At 55.9% G+C, this 23132-nt stretch overlaps 1 protein-coding gene across 3 annotated transcripts in view; it reads right to left on the bottom strand.

Annotated features, from left to right (window-relative positions):
- The window catches only part of SH3GL1 (SH3 domain containing GRB2 like 1, endophilin A2), a 31383-nt gene extending 10649 nt beyond the window's left edge, over window positions 1-20734 (bottom strand). For 2 of the 3 annotated variants that reach the window (XM_082620790.1, XM_082620791.1), the window contains exon 1: window positions 20514-20733. In XM_082620790.1, coding sequence (XP_082476916.1) covers window positions 20514-20558 — 45 coding nt within the window. In that variant the 5' untranslated portion in view covers window positions 20559-20733. Of the gene's footprint in view, window positions 1-20513 lie in introns of all 3 variants that reach the window. The other variant, XM_082620789.1, reaches the window with a different exon arrangement.
- Window positions 20735-23132: the final 2398 nt, after the last annotated feature.

Here is a 23132-nt window from a genome sequence, read left to right on the forward strand (position 1 = left end):
TAGCGACCACCGTTGGGAGTGGGGTGGACAGGCCCGCTACCCCGCCGCCAGGGCAGAGGCTGTGCTGGCTTTGAGGAGCGCCCCTCTGGCGAGGGAGATAAGAACATCAGGCAGAACAGAGACACAGTGATAAGAGCTGCAAGGGAGGTTTAAACACGCCAAACATGCTCCTGGCTGTGTGAGCTGCGGGGGCCAGTGCTGTCCAAGCCAGACCTCAAAGGGCAGGGTTCCAGCAGGCAGAGCCTGGCCGGGCAGGCGTATGGTGTTCTGGGTGAGACCCAGGTTCGGAGGCACAGGGGCTGCCGATCCTGGTCCTCCACGTGCCAGGCACTGTGCGGGCGCTTTCCATACATCCTGCCATTGATTGTCACCCCTCTGCGATGACAACGCAGGGACCTGCACACCCATTCTACAGATGAGGAAACCCCGGGGTGAGAGATGGAACAGCAAGGCTGCGAGCTGAAAGTGGAGAAGCTGGGAGCTGCGCCCAGAGCTGTTGGACTGGTCGGTCCGTCCCTCCCTGCTCCCTGCAATGCAGGACCTGCCGTTAGGGCACGGGGCCTCCGAGGCTGTGGGGAGGAGGCGGAGTGCCTGTGTGCAGAATGCCCAGACGTGGGAGGTCCCGGGAGGCAACTGCAGTGACTCCCGGGCAGGGCTAAGAAATTCCTGAATGGGGAGGACGGCACAGGGACGGGAGGCAGCGACACAGGGATGGACTCGTTCACCTCTACATCCCTTCCAACTGCTACTCCCCTTCCTGCTGGCCTCCCAATACTTGGGAGCCGCTTGCCAAACACCTCAGAGCAGCCCCTTCTAGTTTCCTTTATGGCCTTCTGTCTCATGACTTGGAGAGCCCACGACACGGGCAGAGCCCAGACTGGCCTGCTACCCGGCCAACACATGAGGCCGCTGGCCTTCTCGAGTCTCCTTTCTCTGCTTGGGCCCTGGGCCCCTGACTCAGAGCTGCTGGCAGACATACCAGAGGGTGCACTCTTTGGCTAACTGACGCCCTTTCTGGAAAGGCGAGCCGAGGGTGCTTCTGGGGAGGTAAGGTGCACGGTGCACTGCCACGCTGAAGCCTCCTGTCCGTCCCTGCCCAGAAACCTCCAGTGGCCCCCGTGTCGGGATGATTTCCAGATCCTGGGCCCTTGTGAGTACGAAATGCTTGCCGATGGGGGCGGCGCTTGGACTCCAGGCAGCTTGGATCCTACGTGGCTCTGAGAGTAAAGGCCACGAGGCGTGGGGCCGGGCCACCGCCCTAAGGGACGAGGGAGAGGTGCCACTGAAGCAGAGGCCACAGAAACACTATTCATACCCAACTCCTCAGCCCAAGGAGGCAGGCCAGCAGGAAGCCTGAGGGCTCTGGCAGCAGGAGAGCTTTCATCTGTGGCGGGTCTTTAGTAAATATCTGTGAGCTGATGGAGAATAAGTCACCACCCCCTTTGTCAAGCTCCACAGAGGGAAGTGTCCTGACAAGTTAGAACTTCCTTCAGCATACCGGGAATTCTGAAATTTTCCCGGTTTGCTGGTACCCTTCACGCCTCCGGGCACACACTTCCTCTCCTCCTAGGGATCAAAGCTACGCGGTTTTTAAAAAGCAGCTCTGTGAACAGGAGCAGTGGAAATGATCAAGCAGGAAAAGGCTTCTGAAGTTACTTTTCCCGTGAAAACCCCCAGTTGGGCACCACGACCACCAGGTCTGGCCCCAAGGGGCAGACATGGACCCACAGACGCCCCTCCACACAGCAGTGTGTCAGGGTGTATCTGGAACCCAGTTCTGGCAGCACAAAGACAGTGGCTTTGAAGCCCAAGGTGTTCTCTCAGCAGGACGGACGGCACCTCTGGCCTGAGGCCGGCGGCTGAGATACTGGCTCAGAAGCAGAACCCCTCAGGTCCCCGAGGCTGCAGGGACAAGCCAGCTGCAGGGTCCCCCAGGTGGTGGCGGGGGAAGCGTTTGGCTGTCTCTGTGGAGAGGAGACGGGCCAGGGGGCCTGGTCTGAGCTAGCCTCTCGCAGTCTGAACCCCCCTGGTTCTCTGCCCCCGCCCCGTGGTGCCCCTCCCGCCTCCCTGCCCAAACCTTCCCAGGGCTGGCTTGGTGGGCAGCAAGCTGAACGCCATGTGAGTCCCAGTGGCTGTTCCCCTGCGTGGCACATGCTGCTAAGATGAGGGGGAAAACCGTTACGTGAGAAAAACCCCCTCAAAGTCACGTCTGGCTTAATCTGAGAGTCTGGTCTGGACATGGCACGGGCAGTGGGAGCAAAGCAGGAACCGGCTGTCGGAAAGAATGGACTAGGGAAGGCAGCAATGGCACATGGGGACAGTCGCTCAGTGACTGTCAAGGCAGTGACGAGCTGGGGGACAGAGCTCCCGAGATGGACTGGGGTGTAGCCTCAGCCTCGTCTCAAAGCCCCGACCTCTGCTTCTGCAGGCTTCGCGGGTCCCAGTACCAGCAGCCAGAGGCTCACCCAGAGCAGACATCCAGAGAGCTGCCCCTTCAGCCCCAGGCTGATGACCATGTTGCCAGACCTCCCGCTGCTGTGACACTGCTTTCCTGATGGGGCCTCAAACTGGCTTTAAGCACCCCGGATCCGTCACGAGGGCCCCTGTGTGTAAACCAGGCCTACCCTGCCCTGGCTCAGACTCTCCTCACTTCTCCCCAGGACCCCTCCTGGCTGCTCTCCCCTCCTCGGCCTTGCTGGGCCTCCTGCCCACGGCAGCCCCCGAGAGCTGGATCCAGAACCCTCTGTGTGTCAGGGTCTGCGCCCTCTCCAGGCTCCTGCAATCCCAGGGCTGCTCCCCTCCTCCTGCAGGGGCTGGAGGCCGAGGCCTGGCCTGACCCCCTGTTAGTCTCCCACGCGCCCGTGCTCGTCTCCGAGCGCAGGGACCCCGTGTGTCTTGCTTTCTGCCATCACCCAGCCCAGTGCATCTGGCCAAGCACCCAGGCCCCTTACTTTTGGGGGGTCCTCTCCTGGCCTCGCAGTGGAGTGGCAGCTCAGAAGGACACAAAGCTGGAGGAGGAGCGAGGGGCTGGGCAGACACGGGTGGCTGTGCGGTGCCTTTCCTGTTGCCTCAGCCCTCTGTTTGAGGAAAATGCCTCCCTCACCCCGAGGTGACCCAGCAGTCCTTGGAGATGGGGTGACAAGGAACTCACTCCTTGCCTGGCCCGACCTCCACGTGGAGCTCAGCTGAGTGTCGGCCACAGGGGCCCAGGCTGGCCAGTGTTTCCCCTCGCAGCCTGTGTGGCCAGAAGCCACAGGCCCGAGTGCCCTCCTGGTGGGCTGTGGAGGGGTGGGCACTTCCTCTGGGGACCAACACCCCCCGGCCCAGAGCGTTAGCCCGGGCTCGACTCTAATGATGGTTGGTCCTGGGATTCCCATTAAGACGCCAAGTTCCTCCACAAGAAAGCAGAAGCACTTAACAAGAAGCGTTCCCTGCTTCCATTCATGGTTAACCAGTTCCCCAGGTCATCTGGTAGAGTCTGGGGGAGGAAGTGGGCCCTGCTGGGTGCTGGGACAGGTGTGGAAAGCAGGCTTCAAACTGAAGCACTTCTGGCTTGTGGGGGGAGGCAAGACTGCTGGAGGGGAGAAGGGACCACAGAATGTGCATCTTTTAACGTTTCTATGAAACACAGCAGAGACTGCATTGTTCCTTGGACCCGCGGCCTTGCCAGCCCTTCTGTCAACCTTGAGGATGGGATAGAGCCCCAGAAGGAAGAGATAGAGCCACTGGGGATCTCCAGCACCCATGTGGCCCAGCTGCAGTCTCTGGGCAGTTATCTCTACCTTATAAATGGAGCAACTAACACCCCAGGAGGTGACCCGCCTTTCCCAGGGCCAGGCAGTGTAGTGTAGTGTAGTGTGTGTGTGAGACCAAGCCAGACAGGAGGGGTAACTGGGTCCCCAAAGTCTTAAACCACCTTGCTCTGGAGGCTGCCCTGCATCTCCCTGGTTTGCTTCCTCATTTTCAAAGACTGGCCAGGGCAGTCAGGGTGCTGTGGAGACGAGGGCCGGCCCTCAGGATCCGGCCGCAAATCCCGCCCCTCCCGCTTGGCTGGGGAAGCGTCCGAGCAAGTGTGAGGCCACATCGCAGCCCCTGGGAGCAGGCGGTCAAGAGGACCACAGCTGTTCCTGGACAGTGACAGTAGGGGACGACCACCCAGGATGACACCCTACACCACACTAAGTGCACGAGCCTGGAGGCGGAAGGCGTGCGTTGGAGGGCCAGCTCTGCCCTGAGCCTTCTGGAACTCCAGTCTCTCACACGATACCCACCACTCCAGGGTGGCATGAGGCCACAGCCCCTGGAATAGCACAGAGCTTTCTATGAATACCAGTGGAATCCCGGACCGGGAGCTGCTCAGGGAGGAGGACACCAGTCACACACAGACCCCTGCGTGGGACATGATGCAGCTCATGTGGGGGAGAATCAGACGGGCCCCGCCCCAAATGTTATCGGGGGAGGTGAGGGCCAAAGCCTCAGGGCCTGACTGAGGAATCTGGGCGGCAGACTGGGGTGTGGGCTCAGGACTTTGCCTCCTCCGGGACACAGGGAGGGAACAAGGCCCGCTGAAAAGGGGCTCTAAGGGGGGCCTGATCCCAGCTGGCATCCCGGGCTGTGTTGAGGGTTTTTACCCAATGACCGAGGCCAGCAATTACTTGAGGCTCATCTCTTAGGAACAAATCTCATCTGGAACTCTTGCCAGAGCTGAGAAGCCTGGGTATAAACCGGCCTCATGCCTTTTAATTTCTCATCTCAGGGACGAGGCAGGAAGGCTGCATGTCACACAACCAGGAAAATCAATTTCAGATGAAAACTCATAAAAAGAAACACCCAACCCACAAACAAATGAGGTAATAAATTCCCGAGTCCTGCCGCGCCCGCTCCGCACCGCTGACCGCGTGCTGTGCCGGGGTGCGCTGCTGGGGAACTACCGCCCGCAGATCCCCCCCTCAGGGCAGCACGGCAAACTTCGGTCCCCACAGACGAGTAAATGAGGTGTTTTGCAAACTCACCTTTTGTCAATGGCAGAGCTGACGCAAGAGCAGCCCTTCAGGAAGAGACAGGAAACGGGGCTTGGAAACCCTGTGAGGCGCACAGCTGTGCGGCCTCCAGAAAGCACCGGAACAGACCCTGCATCCAACACCATCACCGCAGCCTACTACGTAAGAGACTGTAGGCACCAGGTCACAAGTCTCACAGAGGGCCACGTGTACCCCAACAGCACCAAGCTAAGGTGACAGAACGATCTAAAAGCCCAGAGCCCCAGCCTCCTTGGAACACAGATGCTGTCCCCCCATCTCTACGACCACTTCCATTCTGAGACACTTAACTAATGTGAAGCCACCTCTTCGAGGAAGCCCTCCTGATTCTCCATCGCTCGCCTCCTTACCCAGGTGGGAGTGACCTGGCCACTGGCCACCTCTCCCAGCACACTACTGGCACCTCCTCCATCAAGGCCAGAACCCCCCGCCCCCTCTGGACCTTACCTTGGACCAGGCTCTGTTCCACAAAGGCACCCACCTCACCTCATGTCAGACCCTCTGCCCTGCTGTTCCTTCTGCCCCAGACTCTCCCATGGTTGGGTCCTGTCCATCTGGTTCCCCCCTCCCCAGTGGGGCTGTCCCTGACCCACCCGTCACTCATCCTTCTCTCAAGCCCCCCTTGTTTGTTTACAGCCCTCCTCCCACTGGACTGTGAACACCAAGTGAGCAACCCCAGCACTGCCGTACCTGCACTCGGAACGGTGTCTGAGACTAGGAAGTGCTTAGTTGATACTTAGCACCCCATGGGAGGAAGGAACGACCTCACAGGGGTCTGACCTCATGGCGCCATTCCACAGTGGCTAGGTACTGGGAGGGCTGCGGACCCAGGAGCCGGCCGGATGACAGCACCCCCTACCCCTGAACCCCCAACTTTCCTTTGCGTTGCTTATGGGAAGTTCCAAGTTAGGCGGCACTCTGCCTGGGGGCTGCCAGTCGAACTCCCCACTCTCCACCCAGGGTCTGCCCATAGCTGGCCCCCTCACCAGAAGGTGAAGGGAAAGTTTGCAAAGGAAAAAAATCTGAGCAAGCTGGGCCCAGGCTGGCCTGCATCCAGAGGACCCTGCTCCCAGAGGAGGAACCCCCTGTGAAAGGCATATGCCTGCAGTTTGGGAGGACAGGACACGGGAAAGGAAGGCTGACAGGCAAACAGGCTCTGAAGGCCAGAGGGAAATGGCCCCCAAATGGGCCGGGCTGGAGCCATAGGGGCCGCACACCTAGGTTCTCCAAGGATCATTGGGGGCGACCTCTCAGGGAGGGCAGAGCTCGGCCTGGGCGCTCCTCCAAGAGAGATCCAGGAAAAAGCTGAGTGGGCGCTGAGGAACATACCCTAACCTGGCTCCACGGCTCGCCTGTCACCCCAGGGCGGCGGCACCAGGTGACTCAGGGTCACCGAGACCAGTTTCTTCAGGCGTGGCTACCAGAAGCACCCGGGCGGGTCATGACCCCAGGATAGTACACGGCAAGCCAGGGGAGGTGACCCCATCAGCCCCTCTCGGCACAGCGGACCAGCCCCTCTGAGGGTTAGTGACGGGCACTGCGACACTAGGCCACGTGTTAGATGCCGGCGCCCTGTCACCCTGCACGGCCGCTCCTCCCACTGTCCCCCACCCTATTTGTCCAGGGGCACCTTCCCTTCTAAACTGCAGAGTCAGTCCTGGAAACCCGGAGCTGGAAGGAATCTCAGCACACAGATGAGGAGATCAACAGGGGCCTGCTGGGGCCAGGTGGGCACCAGAGCCGCCGCTCCTGTCCCCGGCTGCCATCCATCCTGCAGTGGCAGAGGGGGTGGGCCTTCTCCTTCTCAGGACGCACATCAGGCCTGGCGCACACGCTCCCTGATGTTACTGCCTGTAACCGCCCCAGTGGTGGGTGAGCACCCGACTGAGGGGTTCCCGGGGACCCCGCCCTAGAACACAGAGAGGAGAGCAGTTCTCAGGGGCCATCTCCTCTGCCACAGCTCACCTTCATTCCAGCAACAGCACCTGGGAGAGCCTCGCCTCCCCACCCAAACGCACCCTGTCCCCAAACACTGACTTCCCGTTGGCTGCCAGCTGCTGGGATGGGGCTGGTAGAGCAGCAGGGGGCCTGACGCCCAACAGGTGATGGGCAATCAGTATTTGCTGAGATAACACAGACCTCGCCCTTAGGAGCCCAGGGGAGAACACCGCCAGTCAGGTGTGTCAGTAACAGGCCAAAACAAGGGTGTGCCCAAGAGGTTCCGAGGCAGGGCTGGGGACGCCGGGGAGCAGTGGGGGTGTGGACCACAGCACGGGGACTGGATCCGGCTCTGTCACCGCACTGTCACTTAACAAGAATGTGGACCCCTCTGAGCCTCAGTTTCCTCAACTGTAAAACGCGGTGCTGATGACGACCCGTGATGACCCGGGTGTGAATGTGCTTCAAGCACCACAAACTGCTCTAAAAAGACGAGCCTGCCAGTCCCGCATGGCGCGTGTCCCCAGGAAAGAATGAGGCCAGGAGGGCCGCGTGCAGGGAGCTCGAGGCGGGGTCCCCGTGCAGGCCAGGTTCAGAGGCAGGATGTGCCGAGTGGCTTGGATGACGGGGGCATGAGAACGCCAGTGTCTGTGCAGTGAAGGCCCTCTGTGAGAGATCTGTGGTTCCGCACACAGAGGGACACGTGTAAAAACTGTGTAAACCGTGTCGTTAGCAGGCTGGCATGCTAGCTCTTCCTTTGCACCAAAAGCTCCTGGAGATCACAGCCCAGACTCCAGAGGGCTCACCGCACTAAGTGTACTTGCTGACGGATGGCCGTGATACACGATTCTGAAGCTCTGCTTGGAAGCAGAGCAACAGAATTTGAAGGAAGAAGATGGGCAGCAAACCCCTGCCAAGCCCTGGCCCAGGCTACTGCCAGCCTCTGGGGCACACCCCTCCTCCTGCTTCTGCCCAGCCAACCGACGCGGCCTGCTGGCCGACCCTCAGTACCCTGAGTGGCTTTCTGCCCTGATCCTGGCTAACACGACTATGCCCCTGGGATGTCCCACCCTACCTTGGTGTATCAACAGTTTGCCCATCCTTCAGGATGGTGCCAGTATGCACCCCCAAGATGCTACACTTACGCTCTGGGCGTGGGAGACCCTACCCCCTAAATCGGGGGTCTTGCCGCATTTGCCTAGATGGCTGGGTGATGCTGACTCAAGGCACTTCTCAGCAATGCCTTTTTAATCTTTTTTTTTTTTTTTTTTAATATTTTGGCCGCGCTGGGTCTCCATTGTGTGCACAGGCTCTTCATTGTGGGGCTTTTCTCTAGTTGTGGCGCACGGGCTTCTCTAGTTGTGGCACGCAGGTTTAGTTGCCCTGCAGCCTGTGGGATCTTAGTTCCCCGGCCAGGGATGGAACCCGCGTCCCCTGCAGTGGTAGGCAGATTGTCAACCACTGGACCGCCAGGGAACTCCCTCAGCAATGCCTTTCTATGTTGATTTTTGCAGGAGTAAAGCAGCCCTGCCCTCGTCCTTGCTTCTCTGCTGTCACCTTGTGACGTGTGTCTGGTGCTGCCGCTTGCTGAGCTAGGAGCCGTACGCATATTCAAATCTCTCTCCACCCGATGACGATGGTCTAGTAGCCAGGGCCTTCCCCTGCACCCAGGCCAGCCTCTGCTCCCCTGGAAGGACTGAGCCCACAGACAGGCGGTGTCTGGACTCCTGGACGAGGAACAAGAACACAGTAAGGCAGGCCAGTGACCCGGAGGCCCCAGCACTGGGGGCTTCGCTCTGCTGCCTGCTGAGGACAGTCTGCATCCTCCTCTCCCTTCTCCTTCCCGTGTCCACATTCAAAGCCAGGGTCCAGGTCACCTCCTCGTGAGTCATCCCTGGTTTCTCCATTCAGGGCGCATGTCACAGGACCCTGTGTCACTGTATCTGCCCTATTTCAATCGCTCAGCCACTGTGCGTGTCTGGGACACTCTCCTGCCCTGAGCTTACCTGCTCCATCAGAGCAGGATGGGGCTGAATGTCTGGGGTCAAAGTCAGCAGGCCAGCTCCCCACTTGAGAAGGTTGCCCGTATTCATTCAACAGATAGTTGTATGTGCCAGGTATAGTAGAGGGAAAAAGAGGTGGATACTACAAGCTCACACAAAAATGGCACCACCTTACGGACCTAAGATAAGGAGCCCCTTCCTCCTTGTGGGGAGGGAACCAGGTAGGAGTTACAAGATGTCCCTGGACTTGGCTTTGAAGGATGGGTTGAACTTGGGGGCAAGAAGGAGAAAAGGACATGACGTGAGGAAAGGCAGAGACAGAGGACGCGGGGTCTGCACCAATGCAGAGGACAGAGGCGCTGAGGGCCGGCTTGGAAACCAACTCCCAGAATGTGATTCTGAAGCGTCCCCTTTGAAGGTGTGGGAGTGATTAGTGAAGGCTGCCTGGCACGAGCCTCTAGTGTCCGTGACGGGAAGAAAGGCACGCCATCAGGCTCGAGAACTGCCGACCTCTGTCTACAGTAGATGGGAAGTGATGCAGGTCGAAATCCCACTGTGGCATTTCCCGGAGGTTTAGACGGGCCACAGCGTTCTTTGTGTAAAACCTGAACACAGAGCTGGTCTTCAAGCTGACGATGGAGGATTCCCTATCAGTCCACTAGCTCGTAAGTCACCAAGGTGGGATTCCACGAACCAGGTGACGACTTCCATGGAGCACTGAAACGAAGATGGCTCGGTGGGAGGCCCGCTCTTCGCACAGCACCCATCCATCAGCTTGGCAAAGCGAATCACTCCTATTTCCTCTTTGACCCCAGCCGTTAAGTTGGAGGTGAGAGCTAAGGGAGGATGAAACACACGTGCTCGTGTGTACATGCGCGCGCGTGCGCCCACACACTCTTCAATGCTGAGCTGAAAACCTTTATCCAGACAAAGCTTTAAGACATTAAATGGCCAGGAGTCTAGAGGAACACTTGGACCTTGCCTGCGGGGACATCCATGTGACCGCTCACTGCGACGCCGAGAGCAAAAACGCGGCAACGTCCTAAATGCCCACTGCCAGCGGAGGGAGGACAAGTTGTCGTCGGCACACAAAGGACAGCAGGGAGCTGTGGAAGCAAAAAAACTCGAACCACATGCTCAGTGTGGACGACGCACCCCAGCAGTGCTGAGCGAAAAGAGCAGGCCAAAAAAGCTCCCATGTGACACCATTTTCAGGAGGTGTAAACTTGCAAAACAAAGCTGCAGACTTTTTAGCGGTAGATTCGTGTGCAGTGATGTATCAGGGAGGGGCCCTCGACTCTAACTGTGCTGCTCGTGTTTACTCAAGCTCCTGTGGGCGTTTGGCTATCAGCTGGCCATTCTTCACCTTTCTCTCTACAGCTGAGACATTTTAACACAAACTCAAGTGCCTGAAAAGGGACGTGCCCTTTACGATGCACTGGCACTGCCTGGTGCGGGGAACTAGCTGAGTGCAAACTCCCCTGGACGGCGGTGGACTCTCCTCCAGGCTCTGCTGAGAGATGAGCAGACGCCTGGACCGAGACCGGGCAAAAGGTCCTCCTCCCCACTCCCTGGAACCAGCAGGCCCGGACTCCCGGGTCCCCAGTGCGCCCCTGTCTGCACAACTTCCCACAGCAGCCTCCCAAGCCTGGCAGTCTGGAGGTGGCAGAGGGACTATGCCGACCGGTGCCTCCTGCCCACCCTGGGCCGAGGCCAAGGGCATGGGGTGCTCTGAAACAAAGCGGAGAGAGCGCTCAGCTACCCTTGAGTCCACTGGGGGGAAAGGAATGGTGATGTGGAACTTCCCAGAGAGCCCAGGAGAAACACCTAAGGCTTCTCAGCCGTGAAGTAAACACATCAAGGCTGGGGGCAAAAGATGAACCTCAGAGCCAACCTCTGAGGGCAGCACACACAACTGTATTGGGGCAATCAGTGGGGAGCTGCAGCAGCTCCAAGACTCCTCAAGGGTGAAATGCTGACTTGGCGGGACAGCAAGGATTCTCAACCTTGGAGGAAACACCCCAGGGAGAGGAGATAAAGGAAAACCCTAGGCCAGGAGGTTAGGGTTAGGGGACGGAGAAATCCCTCCCTTGTCCCCGTGCCCTCACCGCCCTCTTCTAGACAAAGGCTGACCCTGAAGGGCCAGGGCTGCCCGCCCGACTTCAGACAATCACGGCTCTGATGACCTGAGGCCATCAAGCTGATGGACACCTACCTGCCTGCCTGCGTGCCTGCCCAGAGGCAGCCGAGGGGCCTCATCCTGGGGAGGCAGCTGGCAGGAGATGAGGAGGGGGCCTCGGGAGTGATAAAGTTCCCGGTTTCCTTCCCGAGGGGCGTCCTAAGTCTCCTCTCACTCCTGGGGCCAAGACCCAAAACGACAGAGGAAAAACCATCAGTCAGCTGCTCCACTTTAGAGAAAGTGGGACTGGATTGAGGTGTGCTGGCCAAAGACGTCTGAATTATCGGCCAAGGTGGTGTCAGGGGACTGAACACACAGACTGAACGGTGCCACTTACTGTCGGGCCTCTCCCCAGACACTTGGGAAATGCACCCTCACCCCAAAGCTCTCTCTTCTGAGCCTTAATTCAAGTCTGCAGGATTTCCTGGCTCCATGGGAAGACGATGAGGGGCAGGGGAGGGGGTGTCAAGAGAAGAGGTAACACAGGGACAAGTGAGAAAGTTATTCCCACTGCGACGCTCTTTCAGTACCCCTCGTTCTGGAAAGGAAAAACTTTCCAGTGGGCACTTTTAAAAATTTTTTGGCTTTTTATTTTTATTTTTTGGCCGTGCCATGTGGCATGTGGAATCTTAGTTCCCTGAGCAGGGATCGAACCCATAGCCCCCTGCAGTGAAAGTGCAGAGTCCTAACCACTGGACCGCCAGGGAAGTCCCTCATGGGCACTTATTGTTTCAGCAACTCTTTAATTAGAGGGAGCAGACCCCAGCCTCCGAGGTAAGGAATCCAGGAGGAATCGATTACATTGCTTTGTTTCTGTTGTATCTGGTGATCCGGTTACTATGATTTAGAGCAAGAAATAACATCGAGATCTCTTTTAAAATAAATTTAAAAAGTGAGTCTATTTGAAAGTCAAGTTAACTAATTGATTCAAGGCACAGGCTTAGGTGGTTGGTTCCAGGTATTTACTGCAGGCCCAGGAGCTGGTGTGATGGACACAGCACCTCGGGGAAGGTGGCGGGGCTCCCTGGGCCCCAGAGTGAGGACAGGGAAGGTTAGGGCCCGCAGGTGAGGAGGCTGGCCTCAGGTGCACTGGGCCTACGAGCTTGTTGCATTTCCAGTACCAGCCAGACGGGCAGGGACCACCATCTAGAGGGTGGTTGGGAGTGCCATGACTGGGGATGAAGATCTGGAGGACAGGTGCATGAGCAGTGGCAGGTGCCAGGGAGGTCCCTCAGGTCCTGGAGGGAGAAGGCCCAGAGGCAGGGGTGACAAGCCCACAGGGGGAACCAACGGGGCAAAGCGGAGGAGGGGGTGAGAGAGCTGGCCAGCTGACTCAGGACACAGGAGAAGAGGCAGAAGGGCGGCCAGGTGTGGAAGCCAGGGAGGGGCTGCACACAGGACCCGGGCTAACACCGGTCAAGTCTAAGAGGTCAGAAGTCCAGGGGCAGAGAGCAGGCTTCTGAGGCCAGAGTGGTGGGGCCTGGGGAAAGTGGAGCCAGGGAACTCCTTTTCCCAGCAGGCTGGGCACCTCCAGTTAAGTTCAGGCCTGGCTGTGGGGTTGAAATGACAGAGACTGCCCGTGACACAGGTTGGGCCCCTCTGGCCCAGTCAAGCGCCGGTCCCTCGGCCTGGAGCCCTCAAGACAGATCCTAAACCAAAGGGAACAGCCTCTGAGCTTTGATTTCTTATCCTTTAAACCAGTCGGACCTGTTCCTGACCGAGGCCTCCACGGCCTTGCCAGCCACCTGGCTTCGTATGGGCACCGCCACGGGCACCGGACAGCCCCATTCCCGCTCTGAGAAGGAGTCCACCATTTCTGACAACTTGGCCAACAAGCCACGACCCGTGGGGACCCGGGCCTGTCACCAGCCGCCAGGCAGCCTGCTCCCTTAGGAGCTCACACCCAATGAGAAGAAAAGCGCACTGGGTGTGAGGATGTGCTGGGTGTGTGGCACGTGGGCAGGAGACCACCAGGGAGGGTGGAGAAATATTTGGGGGGGGGACCCGGGAGATGGCAAGGATACAGGAAGATACACGCAGGGCTCTGAGGACAAACGGGAAGTGGACAGGGAGACCCGGGCTGGGGTGGGGAAGGAGGAGGGAAGGTATGAGCCCGAGCAGACCTGTTGGACTGGAGCGTGCTGGCTGCGAAGGGGAGGGTGGGATTGAAAGCCAGGACCAGGGCGGGGGCTCCGGAAGGTCCTGAATGCCAGGTTGGAGCTGGAACCGCACCCCAGGTCGGCGGGGGACGCTCCTCTCAGCAGACCCCAGCCCTGTCTTCTCTAGGTGTGCCCACACGGCCGCCCCGCTTTTGTGCTCTCATGACCTACGATGTGGGGCAAACTCCATCCAGCTGACCTTTACTGAGTTCCTGGGACAGCGACCCACTGTCCTCCTCACCACCCACCCCCTCCCGGGGGGCGGGGTGGGAGGCAGCTCACGTCACTGGCCGTGACAGCCTGGGTGGGCGTGGTACCGCTGGAGGGGTTTAATGCCCAGGTGTGGAAATCTGAGCATCCAGGCAGCGGCTCTTCCCAGGGCAGCCACGGCTGATGCTGAGTCAGGTCCTTCAGAGGAAATCGCACGTCTGTTTTCCTGCTGTGGTTGGGAGTCTCCGCGTGACCCCCTTCTCGGGCCCAGTCAGCAGGTTTTTCTAGGAGCTGAGTGGAAAAGGAAGACGAGGCCATCCTCTGGGAGCCTGAGTTTGTGGAGCCCTGGTTACCGCTTAACAGGAAATGAGCAGAATTGGACCCAAACTGCAGTGCTCGAGAGAAGTGGCTGCAAATCCAGCCCTGGGGAGGGGGGCGGGGAGAGAAAAAGTTTGGGTGGTGGGGAGAAGAGAAAGAAGAAGAGGAGGAGGAAGGAGCGGGCTGCAGAGAGGAGGGGAGAAGAGAGGAACCGGCTGCTCCACAGTCTGATACATCCTTCCTCAGCTTTCCAGGGACAGCTTTAAAAAAGAACCAGAAAAAATCGCCCCTGACACTTCCCCGGGCACTTAAAAGCCAGGAGGGTTTGAGCACAGGGGGTAAAGATGCCTCAACAGGCCTGCTCACCCCTCCAGTGGCTGGAAGGCTCCAGCATCAAACCCCCCTTAAACCTCAGAAACATCACCCCACCCCCCGCCATGACCTCGAAAACCAGAAATAGAAGACAATCTGACTTTCCTCTGCCACTCCGCGGCCAACGGCAGCCCTGCAGTGTCAAAATGTGCAGATGTCTCTGAAATCTTATGGAAGAAGTTGGCTGCACGCCCCAAATTAAAAACTAACTTTCCCCAGATTGGATCCATTTCAAAATACTGGCAACAAAGTGCAGAGGGCTGAGACAGAGGCCAGGGTAGAGCTAACTGTGGCCCACATGCCAGGGTCAAAGGCCATGGGACACGCACACCAGAGGCAAATGGCAGGCCTGAGGGGCCCGGTCAAAGCCTGTCAGTTTGTCCTCTGAGGAAAGAAGCAAAGAGATGCGCAGATGGACACTTGACGGGCGAGCGGAGAGCTCAGGCCCCCAAAGGCACTAAGCGCTTGCTTGGATGTTGGCTCCGGAGGGAGGCTGGGTGGATGGGGGGTGGGTGGGTAAATAGCACCATTTCCTTAGTTCACTTGCTAAGTCAGTGACAGTTCTGGGGTCGCAAAACTGTGACAGCCTCCAATTTCTGAAACCAAACGGAGAGACTGTGGAACCCCTAACCTCACAGGCTGTTATTAAGTGGCACACGGAATATAATTAAGTATCCTACAGCTTTGCCTCAAAACATACCCAGATAAGCAGGGCAATTAGCTCCCACGGGCCCTCTTTGATAAACTGCTCTTTACCACACACAGGATTCTGAGTCAGAGGTGAACTTCAGGTCTGATGTACCGCAGTCATGGGCAGCAGAAACAGAACAGATGACCCCTCGCTTCTGGTATGTTAATAACAAGAGTACGCAGGATGCTGCTTGGCTACAGGGCGCCTCCCTGATTGCGAACAGCGGGTCCTGCCCAGGAGGTCGGGTTAACCTGGTTTTACAGACAGGCCTGGGGAGTGGTGGAGTTTAAAGAGGCCCCTTGGCTCCTTTCGGGAAGGGCAGTCTCAAATCTCTTCTGTAGCTCCACAGTGCGGCCTAAAACACAGGGCTGGTTACTCCACCCAGCAAGCTGGGGACGGAACCCTGATGGAGCAGGACAGGATCATCTCTGCCCAAGGTCCCGCAGGGACACCGCTAGGTCAAGGGTCTTCCTACAGAATGAGTCAGCAGAGTGGCTTCCTGTAAGAGTGGACTTAACCCAGTTCCCATCGCACATGGACATGGCAATGGCCAAAGGCCCTTCCCAGGTCTGCTGTCCCGAGGCAGAAGGTCTTCCGGAGGTTAGCCTGCAGCTGCTCAGCTCAAGGGTCTGGGCCAGAGACCACCCCCACCCCCAGACCTCGCCTGACACCTGTTGCTCCCGGCTCACAGGTTCCACACTTCGATTCGTGCTGAGACTAAGGGGTTACAATTCCAGATTTTTGTATCCTAAGATCACTCCATGTCCACTACTTAGCAGGCCAAGAACTTTACTGGGAAATCAAAAGCATGATTCCATAAAACGAAGTTTAAAAAATGGGTCAGAGGGACTTCCCTGGTAGTCCAGTGGTAAAGAATCCGCCTTCCAATGCAGGGGACACGGGTTCGATCCCTGGTTGGGGAACTAAGACATGCCACGGGACAACCAAACCCGTGCACCAGAACTAGTGGGCTCACGTGCCTCAGTCAGAGAGCCGGCATGCCGCAACTACAGAGCCCACACACTCTGGAGCCCTCATGCCACAACTAGAGAGAGAAGACCCGCACGCCACAACTAGAGAGGAGCCCACGCCGCAGTGAAAGATCCTGCACGCCTCAACGAAGACCCTGTGGTGCCACAACTAAGACCTGATGCAGCCAAAAAAACAAAAACAAAAAAGGTCAGAGCAGGCAGTATCTGGGGGTGTCGGACATTCCCCCGGCTACTGCTTACCCCAATACGTTGGGGTCCTGGGCCCCCCGTCATACCCCCACCCCATGCCTTTCCCAGGAAGCTCGATCTTTCCTCCTAGACACAAACCCGGAGCCTAGCGAGTATCCAACAAACGTCAAAGCTATGGGATATGACGGTCATGAATTTCCCTCCTAGATCGGACGGAACCAATCTTTCAGTTTAAACTCTCTCCCTCCTTTCAGGCCAAAAAAAAAAAAAAAAAAAAATCAGGCCAGCATTCCAGGCAGCTGCCAGACCTATCCCTAGTTACACTCTCAAATCTCCACACAGCCCAGCCACAAGAATTATCAGGAAACCAGTTAGAAGGTTAGGCCTGGAAATTAATGTCACCCAAACACACCACAATGACAAGTGAACTTCTGAGCCTAGATCTCGCTGCTGGGTTCCTTTACCCACCTCAGTTCCCCAGAAAGGCTCATAAAAGCATCTCCCCGGATTCTAGGTGTGCATGAGTACCAGAGGGCTATTGAGTGGCATTACACAGCGAGGCCGGAGGGGACCGAAACCACGGGCCCGAGACAGACGCCCATTTCTTTGGCTGCTTCACTCCATACATTCAGCTTTCCTCAGCTCAGGTGACCAGTTCCTATTAAGAAGTAAAAACCCACAAACTTCCCGCTCAAGCTCAAACCGATTTTATTTGAGACCTGAAAGTTTTCACCAGAGATGAACTGGCGTGGAATCTGCCAGTATACTGCCAGACACCGGGACCTGGTTTGTTACCAGTGCCACCAAGGAGGTAGAAACTTTTCATTAACATCACAGCCTCACCTTCGAGAAACCCAGCTTCTCTATTCCCAGCTCTCTCTCACACATCCACCTGGCTTCTATTTCTCAATTTAGAAATGACGCTCTTACAAGCCTTGGAAATCAAGAACCCGTTTCAAAGTAGGGTTTCTTGCTACAGAAACGTTGGCGCTTCTCTCATGCGGGGCCAGATAATTCTTTGTCGCGTAGAAGACTGTCCTGTTGTAGGATGCTTAACAACCATCCCCAGCCATTACCTACTCCGTGCCAGTAGCACCCTCTCCCCAAGGTGTGACACTGTCTCAGACGTTGCCAAATGTCCCTTGGGTGGTGAATAGGGCGGGAGAGGGGAGGGTTAGTCGCCCCTAATTGAGAGGCACCAATGCAAGCTTGTACCTTCTTAAAAATGCCAGATGCCAAAAAACACTCTGGGGTTTTCCTGAGGACTTGGGAGGGGGAGACTTGGTGTCTGGATGCTGAGTTTTACGCATGTGTCCATCTGCATATATGTGGTTATCTGCATTTCGAGAATTCGAAAAAGCAGGCAGCTGCCAGAAGAATGCCCAGGAAGGATTTTTTGTTGTTCTTCTGTTTGGGTAAAATTATCCTCACTTTTCTCAAACCATAAAACAGTGTTTCTCAACCTCAGCACCGTTGACGTCAGAGCCGGGTGACTCCTGGTTGTGCGGGGCCGCCCAGTACGCTGTAATATAATTAATTACCACCGTGTTGTGACAACCCAAGATGCCTCCAGACATTGCCAATGTCCTCTGGAGGGTAGAACTGGCCCTGGCTGAGAACTACTGTCCTACAGGAAGACAAATGCCCCCAAATCCTTTTGTGTAAAAAGGGGACAGTGTTTACCCTTAGGCCAGATAAGTGAGACCAATTGAGACCGACTGGTTTAAAGCATATTACCTGTTCACGCAGTGAAAACTCAATATATATTATTACAACTTAACAAGAATGTTACCAGACACAGACGACCCTACTTGAAAGAGGTGTTCCTAAGATCAAGAAAAGAAACACAGGGCTTCCCTGGTGGCAGAGCGGTTAAGAATCCACCTGCCAATGCAGGGGACACGGGTTCGAGCCCTGGTCCAGGAAGATTCCACGTACCACAAAGCAACTAAGCCCGTGTGCCACAACTACTGAGCCTGCGCTCTATAGAGCCCGCGAGCCACAACTACTGAGGCCCGCATGCCTAGAGCCCGTGCTCCGCAACAAGAAAAGCCACCGCAATGAGAAGCCCGTGCACTGCAACAAAGAGTAGCCCCAGCTCGCCACGACTAGAGAAAGCCCGCCCGCACACAGCAACGAAGACCCAACGCAGCCACATAAATAAATAACTAAATTTATATATAAAAAAAAGAAAAGAAACACACAAAGAGGTGGACACATCCAGATAAACAGTGGAGGTCTATGGAAACTATTGCAGAAGGGAATGGAACACAGTCAGGGTGATTCTTGAGAGCACAACTCAACATGGAATCGGTCAGGAGGCCAAGACGACAGCTCTCAGAGGAGGACGTGTCGCAGCAATTCTTTGGGACTGGGCCTCAGAATATCGAGATAATAAATTGATCCGCACCACCAGCTTGCACTGCTCTGAGCTTTCCAGATTTCCAAGCACTCCCCACAGGTCTGAATGCAGGCCATCCTTCTTTCCCCGAGAGGAAAGGCTCTGGTGGAGGGCCTGAGAGGCCCAGCTGCTTCCTCCGGCACAGCATATCTGCTGGGGACAGCGTGGGCCACCAGCACGGGCCCTCACGGCTGGCGTCGGGGCAGGGAGGGCTTCCAGAGACCTGTCTATATGAAGGAACAAAGTGGCCCAGGAATTCTTCCGAGACCCACAGTTCCTGCGAGAGGGGCTACGTCAGGGCCCAAGATAGTGAGCAGCACTCCAAGGTGCTCTGGTCAAGTGTGCGGGGGTGGGGTCTGAGGCCTGCTGGGCAAGGTCTAACCCAGGGCCAGGTCACTTAATTCCATCCGGCTGGGGCAAAGGGCTGTACTCTCAGCAACAATACTAGAATCCCTCTGGATTAAACCTCTCTTCCTCCAGGGTTTAGCCTGGAGTCTAGAGATAGACCCCAAATATCCTTAGCCCTGGACAACTACTAGGGTCATTAGTTTTCCCCCTCTAGGGGCAAAAGGTCCCGGCTGCGTATTACTGGGGACTCATCTCTCTTCCCTCCCACTGGACCTCTCCAAATTGTGGGCAGAGTCTGGTTTGCCAGCACGGGCCAAACAACTCCTATGACTGTTGCTCGTTCCTTCCTGGAGTCTATCCACACAAACTCCAGACCTAAGGTTCTCATAGGATCAAGGGATCTGGGACTTCTTGGATCTGAAATTATAAACTGAATTTTGCATTCGCCCAGTTTTCTGAAGAGTGGATCCACTCAGCTTTCACCAGACTCGTGAGCAATGAGGCCTGGACTTTCCAAAACACCTGTTCTATCTGTCAAAGTAGAACACTTATATTCTTGGATTCTGCATTCCACTTCCGGGAACTTATCCTGTAAATCCAATCCCACCTGTGAGCAGAGATATTCACTGGCTATTCACGATAGTATCGTTTGCGGCAGAAAACTACTGGAAACAACCTAAACGTCCATCGATGGACAACTAATTAAATAAATTATGACACACTTCATGGAATGGAATGCCACATACCCATTAAAAGGATACAAGAGGCTCTAGGGGTAGCTCTGGGGAAGGGGGAGGAGGGGGGGGAGGGGAGGGGGTTTTCCCCTAAGGACATTTAGCAGCATCCGGAGACATCCGTGGTCGGTGGGGGGAGCTCCTGGTATCGACTGGGTAGGGGCCAGGGATGCTGCTCAACGCCCCACAGTGCCCAGGAGGGCCACCACAACAGAGAATGACCCAAGATGGAGAATTCTTGCTCTAGTGCGATCTCCGAGACATTTAATGAAAAACATCAATTACACGGTTCTGTGTAGACGATGTTACCGCTACGTCTGTGTTTTTAAAGGAGAGGCATACCCTTCTCTTTGGTGATTGGTGAAAGTCCCTGTCTCTGGAGAGAGGGACTGGATGCCTGAGGGAATGAAGTGGGAAACTGACTTTTCACTCTACCCTTTCAACTTTGTACCCGGCCCAGTGAAAAGGTTTTTTCGTTTGTTGTCTTTAAAAAAAAAGAAAAAAGAAAAAAAGAAAAAACAAGAATTGTTCTAGACACAAAATTTCCCCTTCCCTGGGCTCTCTAGCAAGAGTCCTGTGTCGACAAGCTCAGGACTGCTTCTTCCCCTTCTCTCCCTGCCCCCCCGCCCGCCCGCCCTTTTAGAGGGAAGGACGGGAGGAGAGGCGTCCACGTCCGGGGCCAACCTCTGGGTGCACCTCCGCGCCTCTAAAGCGTCTGCCCACCCGTCTCGAGGAGACTGGAGCCCACATGGCGGGGAGGGTCTGGGCCATCTCGCACGCAGACTCCCGCCCCTCCTAGGCTGTCCCCACCCGGCGGGGGACGAGTGCCAACGCCGCCCCCTCAGTACCCACGGCTCCCTCCCGAGCAAGCGCGTGGCCGGGCCCCACCTCCGAGCAGCCTGGGGCCCGGAGCTCGCCCCCTGCCTCGGCCTCCGCTCACCTGGCTCGCCTTGTAGAACTGCTTCTTCAGCCCCGCTACCGACATGCTGCCTCCCGCCGTCGGGCCTCCCGCGCGGACTCAGCGAACCGGAGGGACCGTGCAAGCGACAGGCTTCCGGGCGCCGCCAACCCCCTGCGCGCCTCAGCGGGCCCCTACGGAACCGCCTCCGCCACCCTCCAGCCAGCTCCGCGCCCGCCCCGGCGCCGCCTCAGCCCCTCGCGCGCCCGCGCGGCCAGGATATTACATGGCAACCACACACTTCCGGTGCCGGCCTCCGCGCGCGCACGCGCGCCACCCCCCCCCGGCCCCGTCTGCGCACGCGCGCCCCCTGCCGGCCAGGGAGCGCACGCGCACTCCGCCTGCGGATGGAGCGGCCGCCTGGCCCAGTGAGTGGACCGGGGCGAACCTAGAGGGGCTGTGGCGGCTGCAGCGACCCCTCGAGTCCCGGAGGTGGGCCTGACGTCTTAGGAAAGGCGCTTAACACCTTTTTGCAGAGGTTGGGGAGGCGAAGGGGCAGGTAGAACTCCAGAGGCTGGGTTTACAAACCTTCGGATACCTGTTCGGTAATCTCAGCTATACCCAACTCTTCTGTGGTCTTCCACCACCATCCCGTCCGGCCCCGTGTTCAGCCATTCAGTTGCCCAAGTCAGACATCAGGCTATCACTTATAACTCCTTTCCACTACCCCAACTGTCTTCTGCCCTGATCAGACTATTCCACCAGCCTCCTCTCTGGTGTGCCCACCTTCAGGTTCTCCCCTCCAATTCATCTTCTACAAGGCAGCCCGAATGATGCTGCTATAACGGAATTCAGATCACATCAGCCCCCTGTTTAAAGTCCATCTACTGGCCTTAGCATACACTCCCAATTTCTTAACATGGACTACAAAGCTTGTATAATTTGGCCCCATCACCTTGTCTAACTTCGGCTCTCTTCGTCTTCTATAACCCATGGTCCCTGTTGCCTATGGATTTTGCTAACATTATTCCTCTCATGCACATTCTTCCCCAATCTTTCCCCAGTCCCTTGTGCATAAAAAAGAACTCTATTTGGAATGTCACCTCCTCCAGGAAGCCTTCCCAGATTGATACATGTTTACTGATATTGATTTTTTCATCAATTGTTATTTTTATTGAATGAATTGGAAATTAATAATGAATCGAAATGAGTAAATGAGTCCAGAAAGAACAGTGTGGGGGCCAGCTGCACAATGGATAACGTGTCTGACTACGGATCAGAAAAAGAACAATAACGTGACTAGAGCTAAAGTGCTTGCAACTTCAGTGCTGAAATATCTGACAGAGTTGAGTGATTTTGTAAAGCAGAGGATTGCTGGAAGTTTACAAGTGCCTCAACAGAAGGACTAGATCAGAGGATTGCTTTAGAATATGCATGCCCCAACGTCTTTCCCCAAGATCCTGATGGGGCTATTGTGAATAGTTTGAAAAATCTACCATGTGATTTTGATGGGCACCCTGAATGGTGATCCACTGGTCTAAATCATTTCAGATGCCAGAATGTCAGAGAAGGAAGGGAAAACATCCTAATGGTTCAGATGAGGAAACTGAGGCCTTGAGTAAGACATGACTTGCCCAAAGTGATGTCCTCAAATTTCCTATTTTTCCACATTATTTCCAAACAATTCTACTGATTTAATTATCCAATCTACAGAATAAATAGAGTTCCAAAATTGGGCTAAATTTCACTCTTCTCTCCTCACTTCTGCTCTGCTTGAGAGGTTAAATTGGTGCTGAAGAAAACCTGTCCTAAGGCTTGCAGGCTGACTCTGAAGGTCTCTGTTCCGTGTAATGCTTTTAACTTACATGATCACACAGTTCAATTAAATGATATTTATGTATTCACTCAAATATTTATTGGGTACCTACTAATGTATGTCACCGGTAGGTCCTGCCCGGTAGGTCCTGGGGATACTGTGATAAATGATTCCTGCCCTCATGGAGCTAATGACAAAAACAGAAATGAATTCATTAACCAATAACACGCTCATAAATAAACACAAGCTGTAATTGCTCCAAGAAAAAGAACAGTGTTTTTGTAGGAACTTCATCTTGTTGGGGGTTGGGGAGGAAAGGCTCCTCTGGGGTTTCAATCTAAGATCTGAAAGTTAGGTAGAAATCAACCAGGAAAAGAGCTGCGGAAAGAGTGTTCCAGGCGAGGAAACAGCATGTGCAAAACCCTGAGGATTAAACCAGAAATATCCATTTCATTCATTCCCTCTGAATATATTTACTGCCTCTCAAATGCTTCTGAAGCGATGCCCAGAGTTTATTTAATTAATTTTATTTTTATTGTTAATATAAAAATAATTTATAATTTTAAATTGCTGTGGCTGTATTCGGCCTATGTCCCATTAGGATAAAAAAAAACTTGTCTTCAGCTCAATCGCAGCTTCAGGTTGTCACCGGCGCCCTACGTAAAGCGTTTCGTCATGACGTAGAGCCTGACCCTCCCTCCTCCCAGAGACATATCCCACGAGCTCAGCCAATCACAGTGTCGGGCTCTCAACTTGACACCACCCACCGCCAATCGCAGGGCGCCTGCTCCCTGCCAACGACAGGCGGCCGAGAAGAAGCCCCGCCCACCGCGGGAATATCAATA

Source organism: Mesoplodon mirus (assembly GCF_964341445.2).
Source record: "Mesoplodon mirus genome assembly, chromosome: 5".
Taxonomy (NCBI): domain Eukaryota; kingdom Metazoa; phylum Chordata; class Mammalia; order Artiodactyla; family Ziphiidae; genus Mesoplodon; species Mesoplodon mirus.